General features: G+C 42.2%; 4 protein-coding genes and 1 long non-coding RNA gene across 9 annotated transcripts; 3 read left to right on the forward strand and 2 right to left on the reverse strand.

Annotated features, from left to right (window-relative positions):
- Positions 1–96: 96 nt before the first annotated feature.
- LOC119552897 (phosphatidate cytidylyltransferase, photoreceptor-specific) lies at positions 97–4,066 on the forward strand. The gene is made up of 7 exons (XM_037862817.1): positions 97–408; positions 1,136–1,260; positions 1,780–1,876; positions 1,942–2,118; positions 2,178–2,666; positions 2,804–2,935; positions 3,001–4,066. The coding sequence occupies exons 1-7, from the start codon at positions 295–297 to the stop codon at positions 3,211–3,213; spliced, it is 1,347 nt and encodes a 448-aa protein (XP_037718745.1). The 5' UTR covers positions 97–294; the 3' UTR covers positions 3,214–4,066.
- LOC119552893 lies at positions 4,056–13,968 on the reverse strand. 3 transcript variants are annotated; one of them, XM_037862811.1, is made up of 9 exons: positions 13,779–13,968; positions 10,625–10,706; positions 9,822–10,032; positions 8,659–9,766; positions 6,755–8,540; positions 6,558–6,691; positions 6,083–6,184; positions 4,392–6,013; positions 4,056–4,330 (listed from the first exon to the last, which is right to left on the reverse strand). In XM_037862811.1, exons 3-9 carry the CDS (start codon positions 10,002–10,004, stop codon positions 4,193–4,195), a joined length of 5,073 nt encoding a protein of 1,690 aa, XP_037718739.1. In that variant the 5' UTR covers positions 10,005–10,032; positions 10,625–10,706; positions 13,779–13,968; the 3' UTR covers positions 4,056–4,192. The 3 variants fall into 3 exon arrangements, with proteins under 3 accessions (XP_037718739.1, XP_037718736.1, XP_037718737.1); XM_037862808.1 differs by lacking the exons at positions 10,625–10,706; positions 13,779–13,968 and adding an exon at positions 10,234–10,331; XM_037862809.1 differs by lacking the exons at positions 10,625–10,706; positions 13,779–13,968 and adding an exon at positions 10,234–10,300 and having other exon boundaries at positions 9,822–10,051.
- LOC119552894 (helicase POLQ-like) lies at positions 11,118–16,448 on the forward strand. Its single transcript, XM_037862812.1, has 7 exons — positions 11,118–12,104; positions 12,168–12,620; positions 12,676–12,881; positions 12,954–13,556; positions 14,987–15,865; positions 15,931–16,065; positions 16,124–16,448. The coding sequence occupies exons 1-7, from the start codon at positions 11,306–11,308 to the stop codon at positions 16,205–16,207; spliced, it is 3,159 nt and encodes a 1,052-aa protein (XP_037718740.1). The 5' UTR covers positions 11,118–11,305; the 3' UTR covers positions 16,208–16,448.
- On the reverse strand, positions 16,240–27,389 carry LOC119552895 (proteoglycan 4). Of its 3 annotated transcripts, XR_005219741.1 has the most exons (10): positions 27,252–27,388; positions 26,653–26,793; positions 21,013–21,085; positions 20,666–20,850; positions 20,507–20,601; positions 19,725–19,839; positions 19,308–19,441; positions 17,802–19,107; positions 16,989–17,197; positions 16,240–16,928 (listed from the first exon to the last, which is right to left on the reverse strand). XR_005219741.1 is itself a non-coding variant. In XM_037862814.1 (9 exons), the coding sequence occupies exons 3-8, from the start codon at positions 21,050–21,052 to the stop codon at positions 17,010–17,012; spliced, it is 2,667 nt and encodes an 888-aa protein (XP_037718742.1). In that variant the 5' UTR covers positions 21,053–21,087; positions 26,656–26,793; positions 27,252–27,389; the 3' UTR covers positions 16,240–16,928; positions 16,989–17,009. The 3 variants fall into 3 exon arrangements, 2 of the variants coding, with proteins under 2 accessions (XP_037718742.1, XP_037718741.1); XM_037862814.1 differs by having other exon boundaries at positions 16,989–19,107; positions 21,013–21,087; positions 26,656–26,793; positions 27,252–27,389; XM_037862813.1 differs by having other exon boundaries at positions 16,989–19,107; positions 27,252–27,389.
- LOC119552898 lies at positions 21,818–23,697 on the forward strand. The gene is made up of 3 exons (XR_005219742.1): positions 21,818–22,753; positions 23,130–23,270; positions 23,573–23,697. It is a non-coding gene; the product is annotated as an uncharacterized LOC119552898 (long non-coding RNA).

The raw sequence follows: 27,389 nt of genomic DNA on the forward strand, positions 1-27,389 counted from the left end.
TTAACTTTTTACCCTTTCCATTTTAGCCAGAATTCAAGCTCCACAGGCATCGCTCACAAAAAATTACAGCAATGCCAGCACTGCCGACCCAACACTATTAAATCTAGAGCCACCTGGTCACACCACACTTGCGCTCCAAAAAAATAGAGAAAAGCATTTTATTTCGGACGAAGTGGACATACGGATCTCTGAGCACGGATCACGGCGAGCGCGGAAAGCGGAACACGGACGAACTGCTCAAGCGGAATCAATAGGAATCAATACATCGGTACAAGTGCTGGTCAACACAGAGCAATGGCCGAAGTGCGACGCAGAAAGGGCGAGGAGGAGCCCCTGGAGGAGACAGCGATCTCCGGAACCGGAGGAGCCATCAAGCGGAATTCCTCCGCCGCCGATTCCTCGGACCATGTAAGTGCCAATGACTTGTATGTGGAGCAGCCAGGCCAGGCAGCCTGCTCCGGATTCCAATTTGCATAATTCTTGGAGCATAGAAAACCCAATGTGTGTATACCAACAAATCTGTGTGTGTGTGTTTTTGTTATTCTCTGACGCACAAGCAGGTGGGAGAAAGAGCAAGAAAGAGGGAGAGAGAGAGCTCTCTCCTGGAGAAAATCCAATAACAAACAGAAACCCACCCCCACCCATCCGCACATACACCCACCCACCTGCTGTGTTGCAATATAGCGCCACTATGACCAGCAAATCCAATTAAGTGGACGACGACAATTACGGAAGCCAAGAGCCCAGAGCTACGGCCATTACCATTACCAGACTTCCTCCTCCCTTTCCGGCGGCGTTCCTTTTTTGTTAAGGTGATAAGCCCCCAAATGTCTCCTTATCAACCGAGCGATTTGGCAACAAACAAAACACGCCACCAAAAAGCCCGCAATTTGACTCCCCACTTCAGCCCAACCCCCCTTAAGTTTTATACGCCTGTGTATTGGATAAATGAGTGATTCTGATTATGGGTATATGGCCACATACATACAACGTATCTTGGACTTTGCTCAGCGCCCAATAGAAAGTGCTTAAACCCTGCACTCCGTTCGTATCGAATTCGTTAGGGAACCTACTTTGCACCACCAGCCAATCCAAGCCAATCCAATCAATATGTGCATTCCTTATACCCCTGCAGGTGGACTCCGAGGAGGAGAAGATTCCCGAGGAGAAATTCGTCGACGATTTGGCCAAGAATCTGCCGCAGGGAACCGACAAGACACCCGAGATACTGGACTCGGCTTTAAAGGACCTGCCAGATCGGTAAGTTAACTATATGAAAAAGTAAAAGTTTAGTAGTACCCAAAATCTGGTGTTCAAGTGTTCTTCTAAATTAAACATTTGTGTTTTTAGAAAGTACACAGTACATAAATTAGTTATTATTATCAGTAAGATTACATATATTATTGAAATATTCGAAATGAATATAACTACTTCTATCTGATATACAAACTAACAAGTGCATTATCATTATAAGGATTGTTTTGAAAAGTCATTCCGTTTATTCTTGTTCTATTTTCTAACTGATGAGACATTTTTTGTATATTAGTTGTTTTTAAAAAGCAAGATTACTGCCAGAAATGCCATAATTAGTAATATTCAGACTGAAAATGTTTACTGCGTTCAATTTGTTCTTGATTTATAGAAGTGCGAAATATAAAAATTCGGCAGTATGAGTGTATTCCAAAAATATTACATATAAACAGCTGGCTGCAGTTGGCGAGCAAATATTCTAATTCAATATGTACATTCAAAAACAATAATCTCTTGCGCATTCCACAGATGGAAGAATTGGGTCATCCGTGGCATTTTCACTTGGATCATGATCTGGGCCTTCGCACTGATCATCTATGGCGGACCGCTGGCCTTGATGATCACGGTGAGTTAAATGGAATTCGCGTAAATTACTCTTCAATTATTTAATTTCTTACTTTCTCTCTGCAGACTTTGCTGGTGCAGGTGAAGTGCTTCCAGGAGATCATCTCAATTGGGTACCAGGTGTATCGGATTCACGGCTTGCCCTGGTTCCGAAGTCTCTCCTGGTACTTCCTCCTCACCTCCAACTACTTCTTCTACGGGGAGAATTTGGTTGACTACTTTGGCGTTGTCATTAATCGTGTGGTCAGTACATAATATGCAAAATAAACTATACAACTATTTATCTGGAATGTGTTATACAGGAATACCTCAAGTTCCTGGTGACCTATCATCGCTTCCTTTCCTTCGCCTTGTACATCATCGGATTCGTTTGGTTTGTCCTCTCGCTGGTGAAGAAGTACTACATCAAGCAGTTCAGCCTGTTCGCCTGGACTCACGTCTCCCTGTTGATTGTCGTCACCCAGAGCTACCTCATCATCCAGAATATATTCGAAGGACTTATTTGGTTCATCGTACCTGTCTCGATGATTGTGTGCAATGATGTCATGGCGTACGTATTCGGCTTCTTCTTTGGACGCACGCCCCTCATTAAGCTCAGCCCCAAGAAGACCTGGGAGGGCTTCATTGGGGGTGGCTTCGCCACCGTTCTCTTTGGCATTCTGTTCTCCTACGTGCTGTGCAACTACCAGTACTTCATCTGCCCCATCCAGTACTCGGAGGAACTGGGTCGCATGACCATGTCCTGTGTGCCCAGCTATCTGTTCACACCGCAGGAATACAGTCTTAAGTTGGTAAGTAATTCATGTTATTTTTTACAGCTGGAGGGAGCTTATAGGGTGGGTGGATTTTGTGTTTATAGATGACAAGTATTGAATCATTCTTTAATAATCATCTTTAATAAACTAAATATATTTGTAATCCTTTCCAGTTTGGCATTGGCAAAACTATAAGCCTCTACCCCTACATCTGGCACTCGATCTCCCTAAGTCTGTTTAGCTCCATAATTGGACCCTTCGGCGGTTTCTTCGCCTCCGGATTTAAGAGAGCTTTCAAAATTAAGGTGAGTTTTTTTAAATCACAAAACAATGCTTTCTTTCCTAACACACAACTTTCCACTTTAAACAGGACTTTGGTGACATGATTCCCGGACATGGCGGCATCATGGATCGTTTCGACTGCCAGTTCCTCATGGCCACCTTCGTCAACGTTTATATATCTAGCTTCATCAGAACTCCGTCGCCTGCGAAGTTACTGACCCAGATTTACAACCTTAAACCTGATCAACAATACCAAATTTATCAGTCGCTCAAGGACAACCTGGGCGATATGCTAACCTAAACTTAATCGGTTATCAGTTAGATTCGGACAAGATGTTTGCTTTAGTCGTACGATCTATATACAATGCCGAAATTTCTATATATACATTGATACATGTATATTTGTAAGCAAACGGGCAAGCACTTTCGAGCAGCCACATAAAATAAGTTAATTATGGGCATAATTTTTGTTATGTTTTTAGTCCTTAGTTAGATTTTGTTGCTACATTTTAAATACTTTCCTAAGTTAGTACTTTCATTTACTTGCATTAAGTTATACCGATTGTGTTGGCAGAACTCTACATAGTGCAATCGAATTTTTAAGCGATTCCATTAATTTTAATGCCCAATGCCCAACTGACAGGCGTTACATCCAACGCAAGGCAAAGCAAACAGAATAACTATGAATTTAATATCGACTATGTGTGTGTGCGTGTTGTTAGTGAATTTACTTACTATTACTATAACTTAGCGATGATCAAGAAGGCAGCGCCGGAATCTGGAGATTAGCATAATTAAAGCGCATTTTAGTTAATTAACTGAGGGACGAGGAGACAGAACTACCAGAAAAGCGTCTGTAATGCTGTAACTCTATATAGTGCAATATGTAGACCGTAAACGATTGATTTAAAAATTCAATATTTATTTTATACAATGTATCAGCATCATCCTCAACCCGCGACACTTTCTCAAAAAGTAAATAGATGATATATAATCGGTTACTTATAAATCCTGTTATACGAGTATCTGTATGGCATTTACAAAAGAAATGCAAGACGACGACGTATTAATGAACTAAGTGTACAAAGATTTCAACTTAAAATCTTACAGTCTCTATGTTAAATATATAAAAAAGTGAAGAAATATAAAAAAAACAATTTTATTTCATAAACTTAACGGGAAGCGATTATCTTCCATGGCACTTAAGGCATTTCTAAAGCTAAACATGTGTCATAGTCGCTTCATTTGTTTTTGGAGGGTTTTTTTTTTAGCTGTTTCCCTTAAAGAAGGTCTATAGGTTTAACCAGCATCTTTTTGATTAAGGAGTTCTGTAGGTCGTCGACATGCTTGCGCTCCAAATCGAAGTAAACTTTCCGGTTGCGAGCGTCGTCGAGTAAGTTACGCCACATGTCCACAGACTGAAAAAGATGGAAAATAAAAGTTCAAAAATAAATCAAATAATTCATTCTGGACACTCGCCTTCAGATCATCAAAATTCCCACAAATGACCAAACAACGCTTCGGTCTGGTCAGAGCCACGTTGAGGCGCTGATAGTTGGTGAGGAAGCCCCAACCGCGTGTCCTGGCATTGGAAATTATGATCACATCCTTCTCCAAACCTTGATACGCGTCCACAGTCAAAGGAGTGAGGTTCATGTGACTGGGAATCACTTGGCTCAAGGCAAAACATTGGCTTTGGTACGGCGAGATTATGCCGTAGCTGTAGCGTTTGGTGGGCAAGTGTTTGTCCATCTCAGTCAGAAGTTTGGCCACAAAGCGAGCCTCCTCGTCGTTGCTAATACTTTTGTTTTGAGCGCCACTGATGTCCTGGGTGTATCTCAAATTGATCACACAGTATGGAATGACAGCCGAGGCAAAACGGGCGGTGGAGTCGGCATTTACCAACTGATCCTCGTAGAAATACTTATTGGGCCAACGACAAATCTCTGGATGCATGCGGTACTGCATGCTCAGCTTAAATAGTTTCGTGTGCACAAACTGATTGCCTCCTGGCTTATCCAGCTGCTGTTGTAGACTGCGCTGAATGCGATCGAACATGGAATTAGACAGTCCAAAGTCTATGGCCTTTTTGGATAGCACCACTGCCGGAAGTTGCTGGGTGTCGCCCACCAGAACGAGATGCGTTAGACCAAATCTCATGGGCAGCAATGTCCAGGGCTCTGTGCATTGGGTGGCCTCGTCGATGATGCAGATGTCGAAGAAGTCCACATAGTTGGCCAGTTTCACACACGAGGAGAGAGTGGTGCAGATGATATTGGCCTTGGCCACACACGTATGAGAAATTTCAAGCTCCTCACGCGATGTTAGCGGTGGATTCAGTTGCTCGCTGATTAAGTGGAGCTGCCGTTCTTTCTGTTTCAACTGCTGCTGCAGATATGTGCCCGTGAGATTCGCCTTTTGCTTCAGCTGAAGGATCTCAGCCTTAAGATCCATGTGCTGCTTCTTTAAAACTTCAACGTTCTCCGGAGTTAGGCGCTTCAACTTCAGCTTCTTGGCTTTATCGAAATGCGCCTCCAGCGAGAAGGGTCGAGAGTAATTGCTCATCTTTTCGTGCAACCCGAAACGCAGTAGGTTGAAGCGGTCGTGGCTCATCACGCGCACAACCCCACCCAGGAGACCAACAATGTGGTCTACGGCCGTGTTGGAATGAGTACAAATCAAGATCTTACGGTCCAGCGTCTTGGCAGCATTTCCGTACAGAGTCTGAAGACATAGTTCGGAAATAACCTTCGACTTGCCCGTCCCGGGTGGGCCCTGGATCAGTGTGATACTCGGCTTCAAATCATCGATGACTCGCTGATAGGTGCGTAGGCAAATATTCTCCTGATGCTCGTTCATCTTCGTGCAACCCTTGAAGGTGAACGCCTGCTTTGGTAGTGAGATCTCACTTATAGTCTGCGTGGGCTTCAGGATGCGACGACAGAGCGGCGAGCTGGGGAGCTGATGGACGGCACTCAAGGCCCCCAACTCCACCCTTATACTGTCGACGACTGGACGGGCGGTCCACTGCTTAACGCTGTTGATCTGGTCCTCGGTTATATTCTGCATCAGGATCTCAAACAGAAACTCAAACGCGTTGCCTGAATGAACCAAAAACAACTTAATGTATGGGAGGTCGAGGATTATATAAGCATATGGTAAAGACTTACCTCCGACACACTTAATATCTAGCAGATTGGCAAACGTCTCGGTTACTTGGCTGCCTCCCGAAAGGGTATACAGTACAAATTTTGCAATAGGCCTGTTATTGACTAGAAGTAACATAAATAAGTGTTAAATGTAAAATATTTCGGTTTTTGTTATTTTTGTGGGCAATCAAACAAAGATATATCGGCCCATCTTAAAGGGATCCTTTTATAATTATATTTTAGTAGTCAATGATCATTTCATCATTCGTGAGAGGTACTTATTTACCTCAATTTTTTTCATTATTTTGTTTCCCACACAAATGATAAATATCTTAGTGAGCTATTTTTACACATTTGACTGAGCAATGATAGTTTTTTGTATTATTTATTTATTTTCGCTCAGTATTTTTATATTTTTATTATGAGTGATATTAACTAAACTACGCCCAACTGTACTCTACGAACTAAATAACTACGAATTTATAAAAATGCAAACCTCTGGTAACCAAACGGTAGCAATTATCCTGGATGTACACGTTTTTTAAGCTGACAACAAAAGTCTCTGTGTTCATCCTGTAGTCCCTTTCGATGGAGGACAGCAGCTCCAGCTTCATCAACGGTACAAACGTCCTTTAAGAAGCGAATTAAAAGGTAAACATAGCGCTATTTCTTCATAATTATTATCAAACTCACTCTATATAGTGCTTGAAAGAATCAAATTCATTTGAAATCGGTAGTATAGTATCTTGGTCGGCGACTGCGTCTACACTACCAAGCTTTAGCCACTGGTTAGCCCACCGCAGGATACTTCGTGTGTGTTGACGGATGTCGTTCACCGGTTTTTTACCCTTGCGAGTCCATTCGCGGCGTTCGTGGTACGTGCTTAGGAAGAGCTTTATGCACTCCTTGCGTCCATGCAGTTGGGCTCGGGCGCCCTGGACCTTTTCGATGTAGTGTATCACGACATCATCATTGAAATGCACTTTTCTGAGCTTCCTCTGAATGTTATTTAACTCCTCTTTTTTTTTATTGTAGAGTTCCATCTCGGCAAAGGTAACCTTGTTGCAGGTGCGCTGGTTCCTCGCCTGCTCTGCTCCTTTACGTTCCGCTGGGCGATAAGAATGTGGCTGCGGATAAAGTAAGGTTTCATCAGCTGCCTTGAGCTGCTGGGAGAATGTCTCAGCAGTTGGGTGGCGGGGAGGAGTGAGTTTCTTGGGCACTGGCTTAGCTTTATCCGTCTTTGCCACTTTTGTTGGTGGGCCACCCACTTCTTTGGTTAGGAATTCGCCTCGGTTGGTATTGAGAACGGTAGGAACAGTTGTGGAATGCTTTCTCTTACTAGTTCTCGAGCTATTGTCCTTTTCCTTGGGTTTGTCAGACAGCTTCTTAAGAGCTTCGCGGCGATTTTGCTTTATTTTTTCGTCTTCTTTTTTCTTGTCCTTGGGCTTTTGTTTCCACTTGGCGTTCAAGTCGGCTTGGTAGTCGATAAGACGCTGGCGCTCTAATACCATATCTTTGGCTTTGGCTGCCAGCACCCCTTGCAACTTGCCACGATTCTTGGCAAAGGATGGAGCCTCGTGTGTCATCCTCTTCTCATTAGAGTTCTCAAGTCTCCCAGATGCATCGCATTTGGCTGGAGATAGCTTGTCAGGATAATAGGCTTCCGTAATCCCAGGACGATCTGTATAGCACGATTTCGATCGGTTGAGTAGGCGCGGGCTCTTTTTAAGGAGGCTTTCGGCTGGAATAGGAACTTTATCATTGCCCTGTTTAGAAGGAGAAACTTTTGATTTGGCCATCGGTTCAGTTTCCTTAACTTCAGTCGTTAACGACTCGAATTCTTCTATACTCTTTAATTTTTTGGGTCTGCCGCGAGACGTGGTTTTTTTTCCTTCAACTTTTTTGTTTTTTGATTTGGTAGACGTCTTCAACTTTTCCGGAGCCTCTAGAGTTACCACCAATTCTGTAAGGCTGTTAATCGAATTTTCATTGTTCTTCTTAGGATTCTTTTCTTTTTTGCTTAGAGGTTCCCCTAATTCTTCTGGACGATCCATGTAGCAGGATTTTGAACGACTGCGCAGTACTTTTTTGGGTGTCTGAACTATATCTTTTGGAGCTTCTTTGGTTTCCTCATTTGCCTTGCTGGATTTAGCTAAGTCATCCCGAGAAGTGATGTGAAGTTGTGTCTTATTAGTCTCATCCTGTCGTGGGCTTATATGTGCTAATTCATCTCGGGATGCGATTGTTTGGCGTCGCTGCCGAACTGAGGACTTCTTGGTCTCCGCTTTTTTGTTCTTGTCATCTGCCAATGTCTTGCTCGGAGTTTTTAAACAAGATTTTAGTTTAGGGCTGATTTTGTCCTCTGCCTCAAGCGAGTGTTCATCATCTGCAGTGGAGCTGACATTGTCGGTTGTTTTTTCTTTTTTCAAGCGTACCGAACATTTTCGAATCGGAGAAGGATCGGGAGTCGTGCTATCAGCTGAGATGAAGCAGAAAAAAGTGAGAACGTGAAAGTCGTTATAATGATAGTTAGCACCAGCAAAAGCATACAACATGAAAAGGCAGAAAGTTTTTTAAAGACAGACTGAAGTAATTACCCTGGCGCACAACACGATCGTTAAGGGACTTGTTTTTGGAGCGACCTCGTTCCATCTGCGGTGCAATCAACTCATCGGAAGTTTCGTCCTCGCTGGAGGACTGTATACGTAAAGCCCTCGTTGGATGTTTTGCTCCAATGCCAAGATCTGAATCCGAATCCTCCTCCAACACCGGGTATGTCTGCGACATTTCGATGACATCTGGAACAACCTTTTGGCTAAGCAACTTGGACCAGTCGGCCACCTTGTCATTCAGTTCATCATCATCCGAGTCGCTAATATAGACGATGTCATCGTAGGTATTAGACGATGGAGAACCTTGAACTACGTTCCCCACGCCATTCGATTCTAGGAAATCCTCTTCGCCATCGCTAAAGGCCATTTCGGCCTTTATTTCCTTGAGTACTGCCTGAGACAAGGCATAACGCTCGTCGTACTCATCCTCGTCGACCACTTCCTGCGGTGCTGAAACGCGTTCCCCATCTGCATGCTTATCGGGCTCAAACGCCTTGGAATTTGGCTGTGCCTCCGACGTTCTCTTCTTATCCGCATTCGTTTCCAGTTCAATACAGTCCCCATCGAGAATTTTTGTTTGGGTGGCGGCACTGCTCGCCGATTTTTTGTTTAGCTGGTTGTACAAATATGGATTCAATTCCAGAACAGAGTCGAGAATGGCATCGTTCGGCTCCCCGAAGATGTTTTCTATCTCCGCGGTGGTTTGCTTTACGATCTCTTGCTTTACCTCTGTTATTTTAGGCAAGTGCAAGCCAGGACTGGGGGGCTGCTCCTCCTCTTCCTCCTCCTTCACACTGGTGTCCTTAAGGGCAATGCTTGGTATTTGCTCCTTGAGATTAAATTCTGTGGGTTGACCGGCAATGGGGAATCGCACAGCAGGCAGTGGCGTTGTATCGTCATCGTCGGAGGAGAGGATGATTTCATGGGCCGTGGGCTGCATTTTCTTCAGCAGGAAAATGGCATGAATGCTCTTGACTTTCTCGAGTGGCATTCCCGTGACGCCCAGGCTGATGGTGGAGCCCTCTGCCACGGCCAAGCGCTTGATCTTTTCGCTTAGTTTACCGTCATTGATAAAGATACCATTCAAGGCATTCTGTGGTTCAGAGAATTAGGAATATTTAATATTCGGGAGCCATACGACATCTTACCATTGACTGCACCACCACTTCATTATCACTGACGATGATGTTGGCGTGCTCCCGGGACACAAATTCATATGTTCCAGACAGGACTATCTTGCACCGCGAGTGGCGACCCACCAAGTTGGGCCCGTTGTGCAGGATGTGTCGCTGGCCAGTGGTCACATGTTGCAGATACCACGAGCTGCTCATCCTGCAAAACTCTTCTTTGCTCGCTCAACTAAAGAAAATGAAGAAAACTGTTTACATTAAATAAAAATTATTGCAGAGGACGCTGTAAATGTGACCGACGCTTCTTGCGCCTAAAACAACAATAACTCTTGCAGGTGGTTGGGAAACAATGCATTGAGTTTGGAACATGTGAGTGCTATTTAAAACCTTGACTATTATTACTCTTCATATTTGAATACATTCTGTTTACTTTTTAAAACGTAAAAATTGTTTGAAAACTGCGTAGCAAGACGATCTGTTTACGATTTCGCCAAAAACGGTAAATGAGTAAATGACAGTGTTATAAAGTGGTGGCAGTGCAGTGCGGTGCACCGACAGGTCGAAACGGTTAAGCTGTTAACGGTAATGGTTAGCCCTATTAAGGAGGTTGTGTCTATATCTATATCTGTTAAATTTAAGTAACAAGTTTAAAAGTTATAATTTGTATACATTTTTGTTGTAAGTTTAAACTAAAAATTAGATTAATCAAAAGTTTAAATTAAATCAATTAATTTTAAAATTAAAATATTCCGATAGACGAAATGAACTAATTTTTGAATTTAAAAGTATAAACATTTTTTTTTGTATTGTCCCTTCATTACCTTACTTAACAAGCTCGCCCGATTTTCTGTCCTTCCTTCTGATGCAGAACGATTTATAAATTATCCACAATGGTTTACAGAGCTGCAATTTAGAAACAAATGTTGTTATATGTAGATTTACAATTTGAATTATTTGAAACCAGGAAACAGCCGCAAATATAGAAAATCATTAATGCCAACATCTAAACAGAATAATTGTATACCGTATAAACAGAGTTTAAAAACTTCACCAACACTCCATCCTGGTTCGGAACCTTACTAATGTCTTGCATCCCTGGTCTGTGTTTTTTAGGCCGTTTTCGGTCAATCGGGAGAGCAGGGAGAGCCCATCTTCCATCTTGCATCTCCCTCTTTTACCGACACTTACGCTGAGGCTATCTCCCTTTTTTACTGACACTTACGGTGGCTTACGTTTTGCCGACACTTACGTTACGTTCGCATCTTGCATCTCCCTTTTTTACTGACACTTACGTTTTCTTACGTCGCTCCGATCTTGCCTCTTCTGTTTTCCTGTTTTGTTTTGTTTGTTTTTGTAAAATTTTGTAAAGTTTAAAAACGATTGAAGATCAAATTGGGAAGGAACTTTATTTGCTGGAACTAGAAAATATGTACTATTTGTTTTTTCCTGATGAGCTGCTGATGAACTAATTTTTACACACCGGTCACACAATCGAGCGCCAAATGGCGAGTAAGCAAATTTCGTGCAACAAGAGAAGTCTGGATTTGACCGACGAAGCACCCGGCGGAAGCCATGCCAAGCGCCAGTGCAGCGAGAACCTCTTTTGGCCGGAGGGCGACGACAACGACAGCTTCTTCTCCAACGCGAATCTGGAGGATCTGCTGGATGGACGCAAGGAGGAGCTCTTCGGGACGCAGGCGGCGGAGACAGGCAGCAACAAGTTGCGGAAAAGTGGATCGGATGAGGGACTGGGACTGTTTGTCGACACATCCTTCTCAGACACCCAGAAGGCCTCCCTAGAGAGATCCTACAAACCCAGCGAAACCAGTGCTCCAACTGGTGGCCATAAAATTGATTTAGCTGATGAGGACAGCGCCGACGAGGTGTTCAAGAAAATCAACCTGAACGACCTAAGCATTGGGGAAATGGAAGACATATTCTGTGGCGCAGATGACTTCAGTGAACCCATGCTTCAAAACACACAGCTCTTCTTGGACGCGGTGACCTTTAAGGTGCCCAGGACACCGGAGAAGATACTGCCATCCGGTAAAGACGAGTCCATGTCGTTTATTTCCAAGTCTGTGATAGAGGGCATAGTGCAGGGCACACAATATGTGACTTGCGAAGAGCTAAGGAACCAATCCATTCTTGATCCCGAAAATTGGGAGACGCAGGCTTTTGCGGACTTCGAGAAGGACAATCAAGTTAAGGAAGACTTTCCCAGCAAGGGTGAATTTTACGGCCTGCCGGATAAGGTCAAGAAGATGATACTCGAGCACAAGGGCATAAAAAGTCTTTACGGTATGGTTATTAACCCAAAACCAACACCTCACATATTTTACCTAGTTTTCTAATATCTTCTAGAATGGCAGGACGAGTGCCTGAATCTACCTGCCATTAGGAAGCGAAAAAATCTTATCTATGCCCTCCCCACGAGCGGCGGTAAAACCCTTGTGGCCGAAATTCTTATGCTGCGCGAACTACTTTGTCGCGAACGCAACGTGTTGTTCATCCTGCCATATGTGTCGATTGTTCAGGAGAAGGTCAGCGCCATGTCTCCATTTGCAATCGATCTGGACTTCCTTGTGGAGGAGTATACGGCCGGCAAGGGCAAGTGCCCGCCTCAGCCGTGTCGCAAGAGGCGCAGTCTGTTCATTGCCTCCATTGAAAAGGGAGCTGTTCTGATGGACAGCTTAATTGATGTGCAGCGACCCCATGAGATTGGTCTCGTGGTGGTGGATGAACTGCATTTAATTGGCGAAAAGGGCCGAGGAGCCACCTTGGAGGCATTCCTCACCAAGGTGATGTTTTTGAATGGTAAATATTGTTTTGTGGTACATTTTTGAATAAACAATAAGATTTGTGGTTTCAGCCAATATTCAAATTGTGGGCATGAGTGCCACGATAGGAAATCTTAGCGAAATATCCTCATTTCTTAATGCAGATGTCTACACAAGAGGCTTTCGACCCGTGGAACTCAAGGAGTACATTAAATGTGGCCGGGATTTGCTGCAAATCAATTCGGCTGGTCAAACGCTGGACGAGATCTTTGTCCCTAGTAGAAGTGTTGACTACAATGTAAGGAGTACTCATTTTCACTCACTATTTGAACTAAAAGTTCAATAATATATTTTGCTTTAAATTTTGCAGTACAGCGAAGCTGTCAAACGTGCAGATCCTGACCACTTGGCCGGTTTGATCAGCGAATGTGCTCCGGAGCACTGCTGCCTGGTTTTTTGTCCCAGTCGCAAAAACTGTGAGAACGTGGCTCTACTTCTCAGTCGTATTGTCCCCAAGCAAAAGTTCTTCGAGCACCGACGTAGCGAGAAGGTGGATCTGATGGATGCCCTGGACAAGATGTGCGGCATACTCAGCCCGGTCTTAGCGAAAACTCTACCCTATGGCATAGCCTATCATCATTCGGGACTGACTACGGATGAGAGGAAGTACATTGAGACTGCCTACCGCTTTGGAGTAATCACAGTTATCTGTTGTACCTCCACTTTGGCTGCGGGCGTGAATCTTCCAGCCAAGCGTGTAATAATCCGAGCTCCCTACGTGGGTCAGGAATTTATGACTTTGTGCAAGTACAAGCAAATGGTGGGACGAGCTGGTCGCGCCGGATTAGGTGAAGCTGGCGAGAGTATTCTGATAGCACAGAGCAAAGACAATTTGCAGGTGGGCCAAATGCTTTTCTCACCCATGGATAAGGCTCTGAGTTCAATGGATCAGCAGGAGGCCGTTGGATTGCAAGTAAGTTTTAGCAAGGATATTTTTTTAATGAGGAAAACGCGTTACAAAATTTCCCGACTTGTGCGCTACGTAGACATCACGAACGAACTGACCGACTAACCGACAGACTGACGTAAAGCGCGAGAGATTCTGAGATGTTCTATTTAACGACTATACGCTTTTATTGTTCCCGAGGTTTTTTAAGGGAGTTTATTCTATTAACACAAAACCGAATCTACTTACCTATAGGGTCTGATTTCTTCTGATGTTGCAATTTTTTTGAGTTTATAATTAAGATCGTTGTTTTTTTAAACAAGTGCAAATGGTTTTTTATCCCGTTATTGGTTTTTTTTCTGCTTAGACAAATTATTGTTATCCGTAACGATTTGACTTGTCTGGTCAACTGTGTCTACCGACTGAGACGGAACCCGATAAACGTAGGCCTTATATAGGTAGTAGACCAAAGTGACCGAATAGTAACTGCCAAGTTATACCTCCTACTTTGAAAATTGTTCAAAAACGTTTAAAAACTCATTTTTTGTTTCTGTTTTTAAATTATACTGTATGGTGGCCAAATTCTAAAACAAAATCATCCACATATATACATATGTATATAAATTATATTTAAATTAACCAGTAGAGGATTGCTACTAGCAATTTGCCACCTTAACAAAATATGTGTTGTAACAGGACATGACTTTATATTTCAAATCAAATCTGTTCACATTACTTTAATAAAATTTCTGAAATCGATTGTCATTGGTGTGCTTTCTTGCGAATTGGGCATTTGTTATATGAAAAGCAACTGCAACGCCTGAACGCCTGGTTTTAAGCTGAGTCTGCTAAAAAATAATAACAATAAAATAATTTTTTTTTATTGGAGGGTGGTACATCAATTTGTTTGCAGTACTGCTGAATAATATTTTTCGGGATTTGGATCAGATGTCTGCTGATTCTTCATTTTTCGTTAGCAGCAATGAATTGGGACACCCCAGTATTTTATTTTTTTTATTTATTCTGAAACTGCTGAGGAAGGAGTAAAATAATCTCGTTTTGGACGCTAATTAGGTGGAAATATTTTTATTCCTATTTTGGTTGCAAAGTAGATAATTGGCATCGTCATCAGATATTTCAAATTTCTTGAGGACAAAAACGGTATAATTTCTTATAAAATTAAAGTTTTTTTGCTGTCAATTGAATTGAATTGTTGTGATTCCGATTCTTTATTATAATTTAATTTGGCTGGTTGTGAAAGACCGATAATTTTTTCTCAGCTTATATGCATTTCGCTGCGAAAAAATGGTAAATATAATCGCCTGGTTCTTTTTAAGCATAGTGTGCTAAATAAGCAAAATTTGTATGGCCGACACTTAAGTTATAAAGTTGAACTGCGAAAGGGCAGCGAAAAGATATCGATGCAAATAAAAAATGTAATTCGATTCTTATTTCAGTCACTCATCCTCAGCGTGGTTGGATTGAACCTAGCAGAATGTCGTCGAGATTTGTACCGGCTGGTGAACAGCACCCTTCTCGCCGTGCAGGCCAGCTCCCTGGAGGTGGCCGTGGAGGAGATAGTGCTGCGGATTCTACGTGAGATGTTTAAAAATAAAGTGCTGCAGCTGACCGAACCGCCGGCCAAGTCAAAGATAAATTCATCGGAGATTATAACCACGCAGGACGTGAATCAAACCAATCGACCGGCTGGCGAGCGACGTCTGCTCATTGGCCAGTCCACCCCGTTCAAGTTGACCAACATTGGAAGAGCTGCCTTCAAGGCGGGCATCGACTACAAGCGGGCAAATGCCATCCACAAGGATCTGAAGCAGGCCCAGCAGCAGCTTATCCTGACCAACTACTTGCACTTGCTGTACCTGGTCGTGTGCTTCAATTCGAATGAAAGGGGTGATGAACTGTTTCCGGCCGACGCCAGCGTTCTCTTTGGAGTCTACACCTCGCTGCCACCGGACTCGCAGGCCTTATTCAAGCAACTTGGCTTCACAGAAGCCCATGCAGCTAGGCTATTCAAGACGCAGTCCGTCCAGGGTCCCTTGTCTCTGCAGCTGAATCGCCTCTACAAGGTGCTCATCCTGGCGGACATACTGAATCTCATGCCGCTTCCCTCTGTGGCCACCAAGTACAATGTGGAGCGGGGCACTTTGCAGCACCTCATTAGTCAATCCATTGCCGCTTCCAGTGCCATTGTCCGCCTGTGCGAGGAGCTGGAAGAGTTCTGGTGTTATAAGCCATTGTTTGAGCGTATCCTACACAAAATGGACCGCTGCGGCACCTTTGAGCTGGAGCCGCTGATGGAACTGCCAGCCGTTAAGATTGTGAGTCATCAGTTGGTTATTTAAGGACTGGAATATAATTAATTAAAATTGAGTTTCTCATCTAGAATCGTGCCAAGCAACTGTACGCAGCGGGATTTAAAACCATCGAGGATATAGCCAAAGTAAGACCCCAGCTTTTAGTCCAATCCTTAGAGCACATGCCCCTCCGAGTGGCCACGGAAATAGTCTCGGCAGCCAAGGTAAAAACTGTGTTTAAAAAAATTATTCTTTGCCTTGCTAATATCAAACCCATTTTAGATAATTTTAATGAAAAAACTTGACCATCTGGAGGAGGAAACGGAGAACCTCAAGAATTGTCTAAAAACATCTGAAAAAGATTAGTGTGCGCCTTTTCAAGTAAAAAAGTAGCTTAATTAGGTTTTATATTTATTTCACTTTTTGTTTTGATTGTTATGCACTCCGACTTAAGTCTGGGATCTTGGCTGTCCACAACGAACACGATCTCCGACAAGCTTAAATATTACAGACAATTTGTATGCAAATTGCAATTTTAAATTAACACATTAAGTATTCGCTCGCTCTAAATGTACATTAAGGACATCGATTCTGCTGTTCGGCTGGATGTTTTATGTTTTGATTTCTGATTTGGCGGAGATAAACGAGTAGGAGGAAGTAAGTTTTATAAACTACTAGATACGAGCTAGCAGACAAATTCGCAAGCTGCTACTATCACGACATTTGAGTATTATACAACGTATATATAAGTAGGGAGTTCAGGACATATAGAGCTCATAGAGCAAAAATAGCATAAGCGATTGAACGTTAATTGATAAAATTTAAGCTAAAGAGCGCTCAGATATTGGGCTTAAAATATTACTGCAACTCTAAGGTATTCAACTAAAACATAAGTTTAAAAAGTTAATATCGCTTATGTTGTTTTTTAGTGGCTATTGCTTAATATGTCCCAAACCTTTTTGAATTACAAGTAGGTTTTTGCGGCTAAACGTCTAAGGTAGAGACAGATTTGTTTAAGAAGTTGGAGCCGTGCACCAAAATGGGAACTCTCCTCGTGTTGGGGGAAACTTATTTACAGCTGAAGAAACTGCAAAACCAATGTTATTTAAGATCTTGAACTACATATGTAATCAAAACTAAGACTCACCTTATTACAAGCGAACGTTTTTCAGTAGGCAAAGTCGTCGTAGAAATGCTGGGCAACCCGTCCGCCCGCCTGCTGGTAGCTCCGGCTCACTCCCGACCCGGCGACGGCTCCTCCGCTGGACGATCCGCCGGCTGCTCTTCCGGCAGCAGCGTATTCGAGTCGATGTGGACGCGCGGCTTGCGCCGGGACAACAGCCCGCCGGCGTATATCTGTCGACGAGAAATAGGAATCACTATGATAGTTCGCTGGTTGCGACTGCGATGCGGATGCTGATGCAGGGGCGGATGCTGAAGCGGATGTTGGTGATTGATACGCTGGCTGATAGGCAAATGGATTATAGGAGCTGGCATATTGCCGCTGCAATTGCGGCTGCTGTTGCTGCTGCTGATATGGAAGCTGATGCGAATGTGGAATGTGCTGGGGCGAGAGCGGTTTTAGCGTGGGATCGAGAGCGTCGTTCAGGGTCACATCGTAGTCGTTCTCGTAGAGCTCGTCGAGATTAAGCTTGGGACGCTGCGGTTCCACACGCTTTGGCGTGGTGGGCAGGGCACTGCGAGGCGGAAGCGTCGTCCTGGGTGGAGTGGGCGATGGAGGAGCCTCCTCCTCGTCATCTTCCTCGCTATCAGGACTTCCTCTTAACAGTGGAGCTCCATGCTCGAGCAGACGCACTCCCGAAATGGTCGATCCCATGTCGATGGGGGTGCTATCGGTGGTGGGCAGTGGTTTCAAGGCCACGCCCACTGGCTGAAGGCCTCGGGGCAGATATGGACTGCCGCCCCTAGAGGGCAGGAAAGGTCGCTTGACCACACGTACCGATGAAGGACGCTGCGAGATGCCAGCGCCTGAGTTTCGCCCGCTCAATAAATTGGCTCTCGTCCTGGGGGCTGGCGCCTCCTCCTCGACCGGCTCCACTGGATGCTCCAGCTCCTCTTCCTCCTCCACGATTGGTTTGCGCGGACGTGGTGGCACTGTTGGCTTCCGGGTGGTGGTTGTCTTGGACCTCAGTCTCTGGTTTCTCAATGGAGCTGTTGTGGAAACGGGCGCCGGACTCTCCTCGTAGTCCTCGTCCTCGAAGTCCACATCGGCTGCCGGTGCACGGGATCTGGGTGCCAGGGGACGCTTGCGTTTTCTTAAAGGTTCCTGCTCCGCCGGCTCGTAGTACTCCTCATCGGCAGGCTTCTTGTCCGTCACCGGTTTCCTCAACGTGGTTCTCGTTGGCTTCTGCTCCACGCGGGGTGCTGGTGTACGTCTCCGAGGAGTGTTCCTGGGCGGAGGCTGTTCGTAGTCCTCCTCCACCTGCTCCTCGGGGTAGTCCTCCTCCTCCTGGGCACTGTTGGATGGTGCCTGCGTTGTGGCCGTGATCTTTTGCACCGGATAGGAGAACTTTTTCTTCTCATTGATGGGAACGGGTCGAGCTATCCTCGGAGGAGCCCGAGGACGAGCATAAACGGAAGCGGCTGCCGCCTTGGGTGTGATGAATTCCGTGAGTGGCTTTGGCGTTGTCTTCACTTTCTGAGGTGTTTGCTCCTCGGCGGCCTCTTCCTGATCTGCACCACCATAAGGTTTTTCATACTCATCCAAATCGTCCAAAGCGGATGATGGTGTTGTTCTGTCCTTTTCCACCCGTCTCCTTCCCAGTGGACGGTCTTCGTTAAAGCTGCGACGTTCCTCCACGCGCCCTGGCTTCCTGGGAGATACCTTTCGACCCACCGGTCCTGCTGTGGGTTTACCTCTTGACCTCTTACTCGGCCTCTCGTCGTAGTCCTCATCTTGAGTCTCCTCCTCATCGCGGTAACGATTCCTATTCCGCCTGATGGGTTTCTTGGCCTCCGCTCGCTTCTCCTCGTACTCATCATCGTAGTCCAGCTCCACTTGTGGCTTCCTCTGACGTGGTCTGGGCTTGGGCCTTCGCACGGGACGCTCCTCATAGTAATCGTCCTCGTACTGATCCTGATCCTCGTAGTAGTAGTCGTCGATGGGTCTGCGGTTGTAGGGACGCCTCAGCGGACGTTGTGGTCTTTGAGGACGACGACGGGGGGCAGAGGGTTGAGTGGGAGGGGCCGGCGTTGTTGTGGTACTCGTGGACGTGGTTGTGGTGGCCATATAGAGCTCATCGTTCCTAGCGAAAGAGATGGTAATTTAATACAATATATATTTTTTTAAATTTTTAAGGAGTGTTTAGATAAGTTTAAGAGATTAGCTTTTTGTATTCAGATCCATACATTAATGTTATACTAAATTAAGGTACTGATATTATATCAAGTAATTAAGATATCTTAACTTATACATATATTCAACATATTTTTTAGGGGACCTCACCTGTTCCAGTACTTCTGGGATCCCTCGCAGTCCACATCGGATGCAAAGTGGCAGATGAAGGTGCGCTGGTCGAAGGCCGTGAAGTTGGCGCACAGAAAGTCGTGTCTTATGCCATAGACACAGTGGTGGTAGATCTGCAACGAGACCAACGCTGGTTAATCACATTTGGCCATAACTAATCCTCTCTGTTAGCCCTCTTTTAGCGCTTCTTTTTGCCCGGTTTTGGGGTCAAGATCGAGGCGCAAACAAGTTTTAGTTTTTGGCGTCACGTCGCCAGTTAAACAAAAAAGAGAAATTGCTGGACAGGTAAGGTACAAAGGGACTGGGTTGGGTTGGGCTGTGTTTGGTTTGACCAGGTTTGATGTCCAATTATGTTACGTCGCTTTTGGCCAGACAAGGTCACGCCGGCTTGCTCACCTGACACTTGTACTCGATGGAGGCATAGAAGCCGTCGTGCAGCCCCTCGCACTTGAAGTGGATCTCATCCATGGGCGGCACGGTGGACAGGAAGGGGTAGGTCGACAGGTTGTAGCTGTGCGGAATGATCAAAATTATATTAAAATAAGTTTAGGATAGGACCAGTTTTTTTACAGTGATAGAATGACTGAAATCTGAAAGCTTTCAACATTTCTTAAGGGTTATACATATATCCACACTTTCAAAAAATATTAAATTACTGATTTAACCATCTTAAGACACTTAAGATGTTTGTGTAACATGTTTAGGTAGGCCAACAATCCGTTTATTATTATTGAGGCTCAAAAAGGTGTCATTAACTTGGTGGCTAGGAAAACGTACATATGGTTAGGTAAAACCATAAAACACTTACCACCCTTTCTTTCTATCTTTCTTTACCTGTACACATTGAAGGGCCTTAAAATAACCATTAAAACAAATATATGTAATTATTTTGCTTCTGAGAATCAATCTTGTTCTACTCGTTTTTAGTGCGTAATACTTTTATTTGCCAATTCTTTTCAACCACTTTTTAAAATTCTGAGAACTTCATTGTTTGGAATATATGCTTATTGTTAGAGGTGAGTTGACTTTATTACAATTAATTGACTAAAATTTATATATGTACATTGTACATAGATAACTCCTCTTGATCAAATTCTCTTTGGATCTCAACTTCTAGGGATTGCTGATGGTGCTTCCTACGTTTTTTTCCCTTTAAGTATTAAAATAACTTATCTTACCCTCTCAGTTCCCTGGGCAGATTGGGATCCCAAATATAATCGATTTGTGGGATACCCGTCAGCTTGGAGTTCTTTGACAGCGTGACGTTGTCCGACTGAAAATGAGTTTACATAAGAGCTTGCATTACTAGGAAACCCCCATTAATCTCATCACCTCACCTTGCTACTGTCGCCACCATCGCCGCTGGGCACTGGCTGCTCCTCCTCCACTTCCTCCTCCTCGACGGCCGCCGATTCCGTCGTGGTGCTGGTGGTGCTGCTCGTGGAGGCGGGAGTCTTGGCAATGGACACCTTCTTGAAGGGCAGGGCGGCATCTGTGGAGGCCAACAGGCTCAGCAGCAGCACTAAATCACAAGGGAAGCGAAGTTTAAATTAATTAAAATTTCACAGCTGCCAGAAATTACATAATACGGCAAGGATTGGTCTTATGTCATGGTCCGGTTCGATAATCGAATTTAAGTGCTTTTTTGGGTTTAGTTGACCAGTGTCCTTCAATGAAATCTTACCTGTTGCTGTCATTATCAGCCAGCCTTTGGCTTTTCTCATCTTGAAGCCTTCAGTTCTCTGGTTGTTTGCTAACTGAAATGAACAATATACAAAATATTATGTAAATTTATCAGTTTCGGACACACCTCCTACACCTTTGCCGAAGATTTATGTTCTATTGAAGTCGTTGAACGCTTCACAAATGAAAATAAATAAAAGAAACCTCTCCGACATTCTTACTCTGAAGGTTTGGAAGAGTTCTGGATTTTATATTATCTTAATATTCCTATCACGTCCCATGATTAACGTTACTTTCTGTGCTTGTCATTCAAGTCGGGAAGAGTCGAAAGGAAGGGGGCTCATTAGAGGGAAACTTCTTCATGCAGAAATGCATTCTATCCAAAATTGGTTGTAGAAAGTGTTCTTGGCTGAACTTTTGTATTTGGTTAGCTTTTCGATTTTGTTTTCCTAGACTTATGGTTAATGAAAAGTATTGAAATTTCTCTGGGAAAGGCGACTTTTAAAAATTAATGGATGGAATGTGTGTTCTGAAAGCGGTTTCCTAAAAGATATATATTATTTCTATAATACAATTTATTACATTTATTTTTACAAACATTATAAAACAATAAAATGGTTAGGAGTTCAAGCTGAATTCCAACAATAAATCTTAAGAATGTAAACTAAAGCATGTACTACAATAAAATAGTGATAATATTGTTGATCTTTTAGACAAGAAGTTGTGTTAAAAAATAAATAGTTTTGAGTTCGACTTAAATTATCCAAATAACAACATTTTTTGATTAGGATTTGTTGTATCATTGTCAAAACCTTTATTAATATTATACCTACTTATAGCAAAATCATTTTTTAAATGAATATATTTTGAATACCACTTGATTTACCATCTAAACGTTCCTCTTGTTCTTCACAAATGGGCCAATTAACTAATGCAATCATTGCAAATTTCGCGTAAACATTATTGTGCTCAGTTCGATCAGCTAGCTTCACTTTCCGATTTCCGTCTCGGGTGTCGGGTAATTGCATAATTAGGTTTTGCAGCCTTCAATGTCACTTCGGTGGGTTCGACTTACGTAAGTGCGAATAAGAGCGAACGGCTGGGCGAAATTGAAAGGGTGGTGGCCACCGCACTGACAAGTAAATATACAAATAAATAACTGCTTCGACCACATAATAAACACAATGCATAACTATAACAAATTGAAAAGCAAGCGAAAAAAAAAGACTTTCATTTCCAATGCGTTTTTTCGCCGAGAAACTAAATGCAAACCGCTTTGGCTCGGAAAAGATCATTGGAGCATTGTAATTTGGCAGTCGATAGCCAAAGTTAAATGCAATTTGTTTCCTCCAAAAATAGTATTTTTATTGCGCATTGTTGGGCCAAGTCTCCTTGGTCTCCTCGCACACGGGGCGTATACTTGATGGGCATTGCGGATTGGCGAGGAAGCTCCTCCTCCGCCTTTCTGTTTATGCACGGCACAATTTTTCTGCTCAATTTCAGTGCCCTGAGTTCAAAGATTTTGCCGATCACACCCTGTTTTGGTGATCTGTTGTCTAACCAATACGAAAAGTGTGTCGTGCATTTTAAGTGGAGATTTGATTGGATTTGATGTCTTTCGGCCTGGCTTATTGACTGTTTGCCAGTCTGTTTGTGTCTCTCGGCTGGTTTGCACTTTTTGACATTTTGCCCGTCTGTGTGGGCCGAGTGCGGAGATAAATATCTCACTAAATATGATAATGGTTTCTGTTTTGACAGAGATAACAACAGTTATGGAAACGAATGCCTCGGTCGAAATGCCAAAGGGTTCTTGAAAATGGCAAAAAACAATTGAAAACATTTTGGTTGCTTTCAGATTTTATTGTGGGCGTTTAGATCATTGTTTGCAGATTCTTGCCTTGAAGTTCAATTATGTTCAATTCATATGAAAAATGTATTAACAATCTTAACCTTTCCTTAGTTTTACATATTTATTTTCCGAGCATAACATAAATCGTTAAATCGTTTCAAGCCTATGCTAAATAAATAAATAAATTTGTTTACAAGTTTTAAAGTGTAGAGAACAGAAAGCCAATACTTTAACATTTATTAAAATGTCTTTTATACTTTTATTTTTAGTAGCGTTTCAGTTTTAAAACGTAAAGGGATCGAGAACAGAGACAACACCGTACTTTTTAAGTTAGTTTTTGTTGGAGGCCATTCCTAAGAACCTGTGCCTAAATCAAACGTCTGCAAAAATCTTTAGCTGGCCAAAATAATGTAAGTATTCTCATGTTTACCTAGAGGCCCACACACTAAGTATTACTGAGACCTTCCATTCATCAACTTCTCTTCAGTTTTTCCCATTCGTGTACATTTTGCCCATTTCCATGTCTTGGCTAAAAGTTAAGGCCAGCTCGGCCATCGGGTGTCTTCAAATATGGGTGATAAATTGCCCTGTGCTAAACAAAGTTAATTTATGGCTCTTCTTTTTAGTGCCTACATAATTTCGAATTTAGTGCAGCACATTGTTCGCAAATGAAATATTAACTTATTAATTTCGGCCGTCTAATCTTTTACAGCCCACGGAGAAATCAAAATCGGAGTGTCAAGAGACAATAAATGATGTCTCAAAAAGTCGATGCCTAGCAGGTCTTATTGTCTTGGCCAAGTTCAAATTCAAGGCTAAGCACGATGACAAATACCGGCGAGTTGTTATATTTGCCCCTGCCTGTGTTTTTTACCTAATTGATGAATCTTTAGACACGTTCGACTGCAGCAAATAACCAAAACAAGATGAAACGGAAACAATAAAAAAAATCTGGATCTGGTTTAGGAAATTCGTTTTTAATTTGTCCAAAGGCATACAAATTTATTTGATTTTTAATAGAACATTTGCATGAAATATTCATTATAATGGCAAAAATCGTCGTTGGCTTTTCCTTGAAACTTTGCTAATTTTTCCATCTGCTCAGAGATTCTCTGACTTTGAATGGGTTTTTTTTTTAAACAATAAAAGGCGCCTAGAATCAAAGCCCCGAAGGTTTCGCCTCCCACACAGATACAATGAGCAATTTAATTAAAGTTTTATAAGTTTGTTTGTTTTGTATTTAATTTTATTGCCTTGTTGTTAGATGCATCATGGCTGAAAGGCAAGATCGTCTGGGGACAAACTCTCGTTTTCGTTTACATCTTTATTCATGTATATTTTGCATATAAATTTCTTCGACGTCAGCAACGGGTTTTTCGGATCGAAATTTATAACCCCAGGTTGTCCCAATCCGGTTGCCCGATAGAAACAGAAGTCGGTGACAAGTTTCTTATGGTCGCTTTTTTCAGTCTGCCATCATCTCTCTCAACCAGTCGCCAGCTGGCCAGTACAAGTTGCTCGTTGTCATAAGAAATTAGCATCTTTATAGGATGTTATGAGAGCTCGGCTTTGGGCACTTTCAAGGTCGCCTTTTTTTCGTGGTTTATTGGTGCAGTGCAGACTTCAAAAGAAGGCCGTTTCTCATGGTACCCAATGGCACCAAATCATTTTTGGAAATTTCGAAAATGTGTGAGGCATTTTACGGCCCACTGGGTTTTATAGTTGCTATTTGTCTTTAATCGCCGTTTAGTTTTTATGAATTATTAATGGAGTGGCGTAGGTTACTAGTTCGCAGGAAGGGGAAGCCAGTTCTTTAAGAGATAATAGGATTCAACGGAGCATAACTTGTGTTAATTATAATTGGTTTCAACTGTGACTAACGGAAACAACAAGCGTTTGTTAAAATGTTTGTTGTTTTCCTAAGAAGCCTTGATAAATATTTCATAGACTTCTAAGAAAGATATTGTATATATCTTTTTAAGAATTTATTTACCATATTATATGATTTGACGCTCCATTTTAAGAAAGTATCTATATCTTGTTAATACATTTGTATTTATTAAACTGAACAAATTTGCTCACTAAATTTGTTAGGATATACACTTAGTATATTTTCAATGGGTCTAGAAATTCTAAAAAATGTCACATGGGTCTTAAAGAAACCTAATCTAAATTTAATTGTGATTTATTTGTATTTGTAAGTTTCTGGGTATTAAAGTTACTTATTTGCATTAATATTTCCAGCTATTTTTTTAATATTTACCATTGTTTTTAAAGAAACTTCAGATGTATAAATCGCATATCTCTAACCTAAATCTGCGATGAACATGGACCCCATTAGGAGCTTTTCTCGGCTTTTCTTTGGCTTTTTGCATTACACAGCATCTTCAAGCAGTCGTTGGCAGCTGGTGAAAACACGGTTTCCTTTTTCGCCACATACAAATCGAAATCAATTTGTGTTTGTTTTATTTCTTAGCTTCGTCATTTTTTTTACATTTACTAAAGCTCTTTAGCAAATATGTTTTATCGCCCATTCCGGTTGGCCAACATTTTGACTCTGACCTGAACTCCCAAAGAGTTCAGTTCCCAGACGCACAAAAAAAAAATTATTACTTAACTTCTACTCTGCTCTGGGACAATTAAGCAAATAGTATTGTTAAGTTTTTTAATTGTGGAAAACTGCAGGCAAGCGGTAGAAAAAATAACGTAGAAATGGAGAGTGAAAAGCGCCTAATAAATGGATGAAAGTAAAATTTCAAAATTTTATTTGTGGCTGCTGTGCTTTTGCTGTTGATGATGAAAGTAAATCTTGGCTCAGTTTTGTTGGCCATATTCGTTGTTTCCATGGTGTTGGTGTTGTGCGCTGAAGATGCGCAAGCCATTTGAACAACTCTTCACACAAACACCAATAAAAACTGTAACTGCAAAAGTCAGGGGGGCGAAAAAGGGGATGCTTTGTGGCCAAAAGGGGCGGCGGGGGCGGGGGATGCCTAACAATGTACAAGGCGCAGCGAAATAATTAGCAACGCCTGAGATCATTTCGGTACTTTTGTGTTGGCAAAACGCCTTTTTGGCCATGAGAGTTTGTGGACTTTAGCGCACCGAAAAAATAAGATCAGTGCGGTCAAAAAATTTGCATAGTGTTAAAAAAAACATTTAAAAAGGGTTTAGGAAAGTTAAAAAACAAACTGTCTCTAAACCTGGTTTCATTAAAACATAGCTCATGTGAAGAACTTTGAAAACTATACATAAACAACCTGTTCCGAATTTTTTTAAATCTAAAAAAAATGTTCAATATATATAAAGACTTAACACACATTTAAGAAACTGAAACACCCAAGCCCCCAATCTTAAAATCGGTTTTTTACACAATGCCCAAGCTTAGAATTTCAAAAAAATTGTATAAACAACCTCTTTTGCAGGTAAATTAGCAATGAGTAGTATTTTAGATCATCGAAATTGTATATCCACTAAATATATTACTTCCAAAGAACTATATTTTCATATCTTTTTAAGGCCATTAAAAATATACAAATATTAGTAATTACAACAATTTATCAACGTCATTTCTAATATCACTATTATTTAACTTTTTCCAAAAACGATAGATTGTAAAAGTTTTGGGATTGGTAAAGCTAAGAAAATTCATAATATCATTTTAAGCTAAAACAATACTTTTTTCTGTGTACTAGGAAGGGTGCATAAATAGGTGTTGAGTCCACTTGAGGTGTTCGAATTGTAGATAAGCTCTGCAGAGCCCTCTAACAAGCAAATGCAAATTTTCAAACTTACCTTTTTTTCGGTCTATCGATATTTGTTTTGTATAATCCACGAAAAGTTTTATTAATTGTTTGTTGCCTTGGTTTTATCTGCTAAAGTTGTTTTGATTTTTCCAAATGTTTTCAGCTGATTTTGTTTTACTTTAATACGTTTCTTAAATGAACAATAAAAATTTAGCACCATAAAAGTTGGCACTCACACAAACACAAAGGCACGCAAAATCACACAAAGGCAAAAATCATTAATGTTTTTCTTTTTTTGCACTTGTGTTAATGCTGCAGTTTTCTTTGTGGGCCTGTGTTTGTGTTAGTGCACTTGTGGAAATTTTTATTGTTGTTTTGCTGATTTTGTAACTGCTTTTGCGGTTATCTTTGATTAATTTCAATTATTTTCAAGAGATTTGAATAAAGGATTTAAGAGGGAATTCGCACTATATCTGAACACTTTTTAGCTATTTTCTTAGCTGGGTATATATCAAAATTTTCCATTTGTTTTAAACACTTTTTTATATAATTTTTCCAGCTCTCTCACGCACAGAGACACCCGTTCATACGTATATATACGAAGAAATTTATATATATATATGCACCCGATCGGTCACGCCCACTTACTTAGAGACCAGCTGTGCTGGCTGCCGTTCACCTGGCTGACCGCTTGCAGACTGAAATTGCAGATCGTATTGGCCAACTCGGAGTTGGCATAAAAATGGGAATTCGGCTGGCTTTGCCTTTGCTTTTCCGTCGAAAGCT

The sequence above is a fragment of the Drosophila subpulchrella genome, chromosome 3L (genome assembly GCF_014743375.2).
Source record: "Drosophila subpulchrella strain 33 F10 #4 breed RU33 chromosome 3L, RU_Dsub_v1.1 Primary Assembly, whole genome shotgun sequence".
Classification (NCBI taxonomy): domain Eukaryota; kingdom Metazoa; phylum Arthropoda; class Insecta; order Diptera; family Drosophilidae; genus Drosophila; species Drosophila subpulchrella.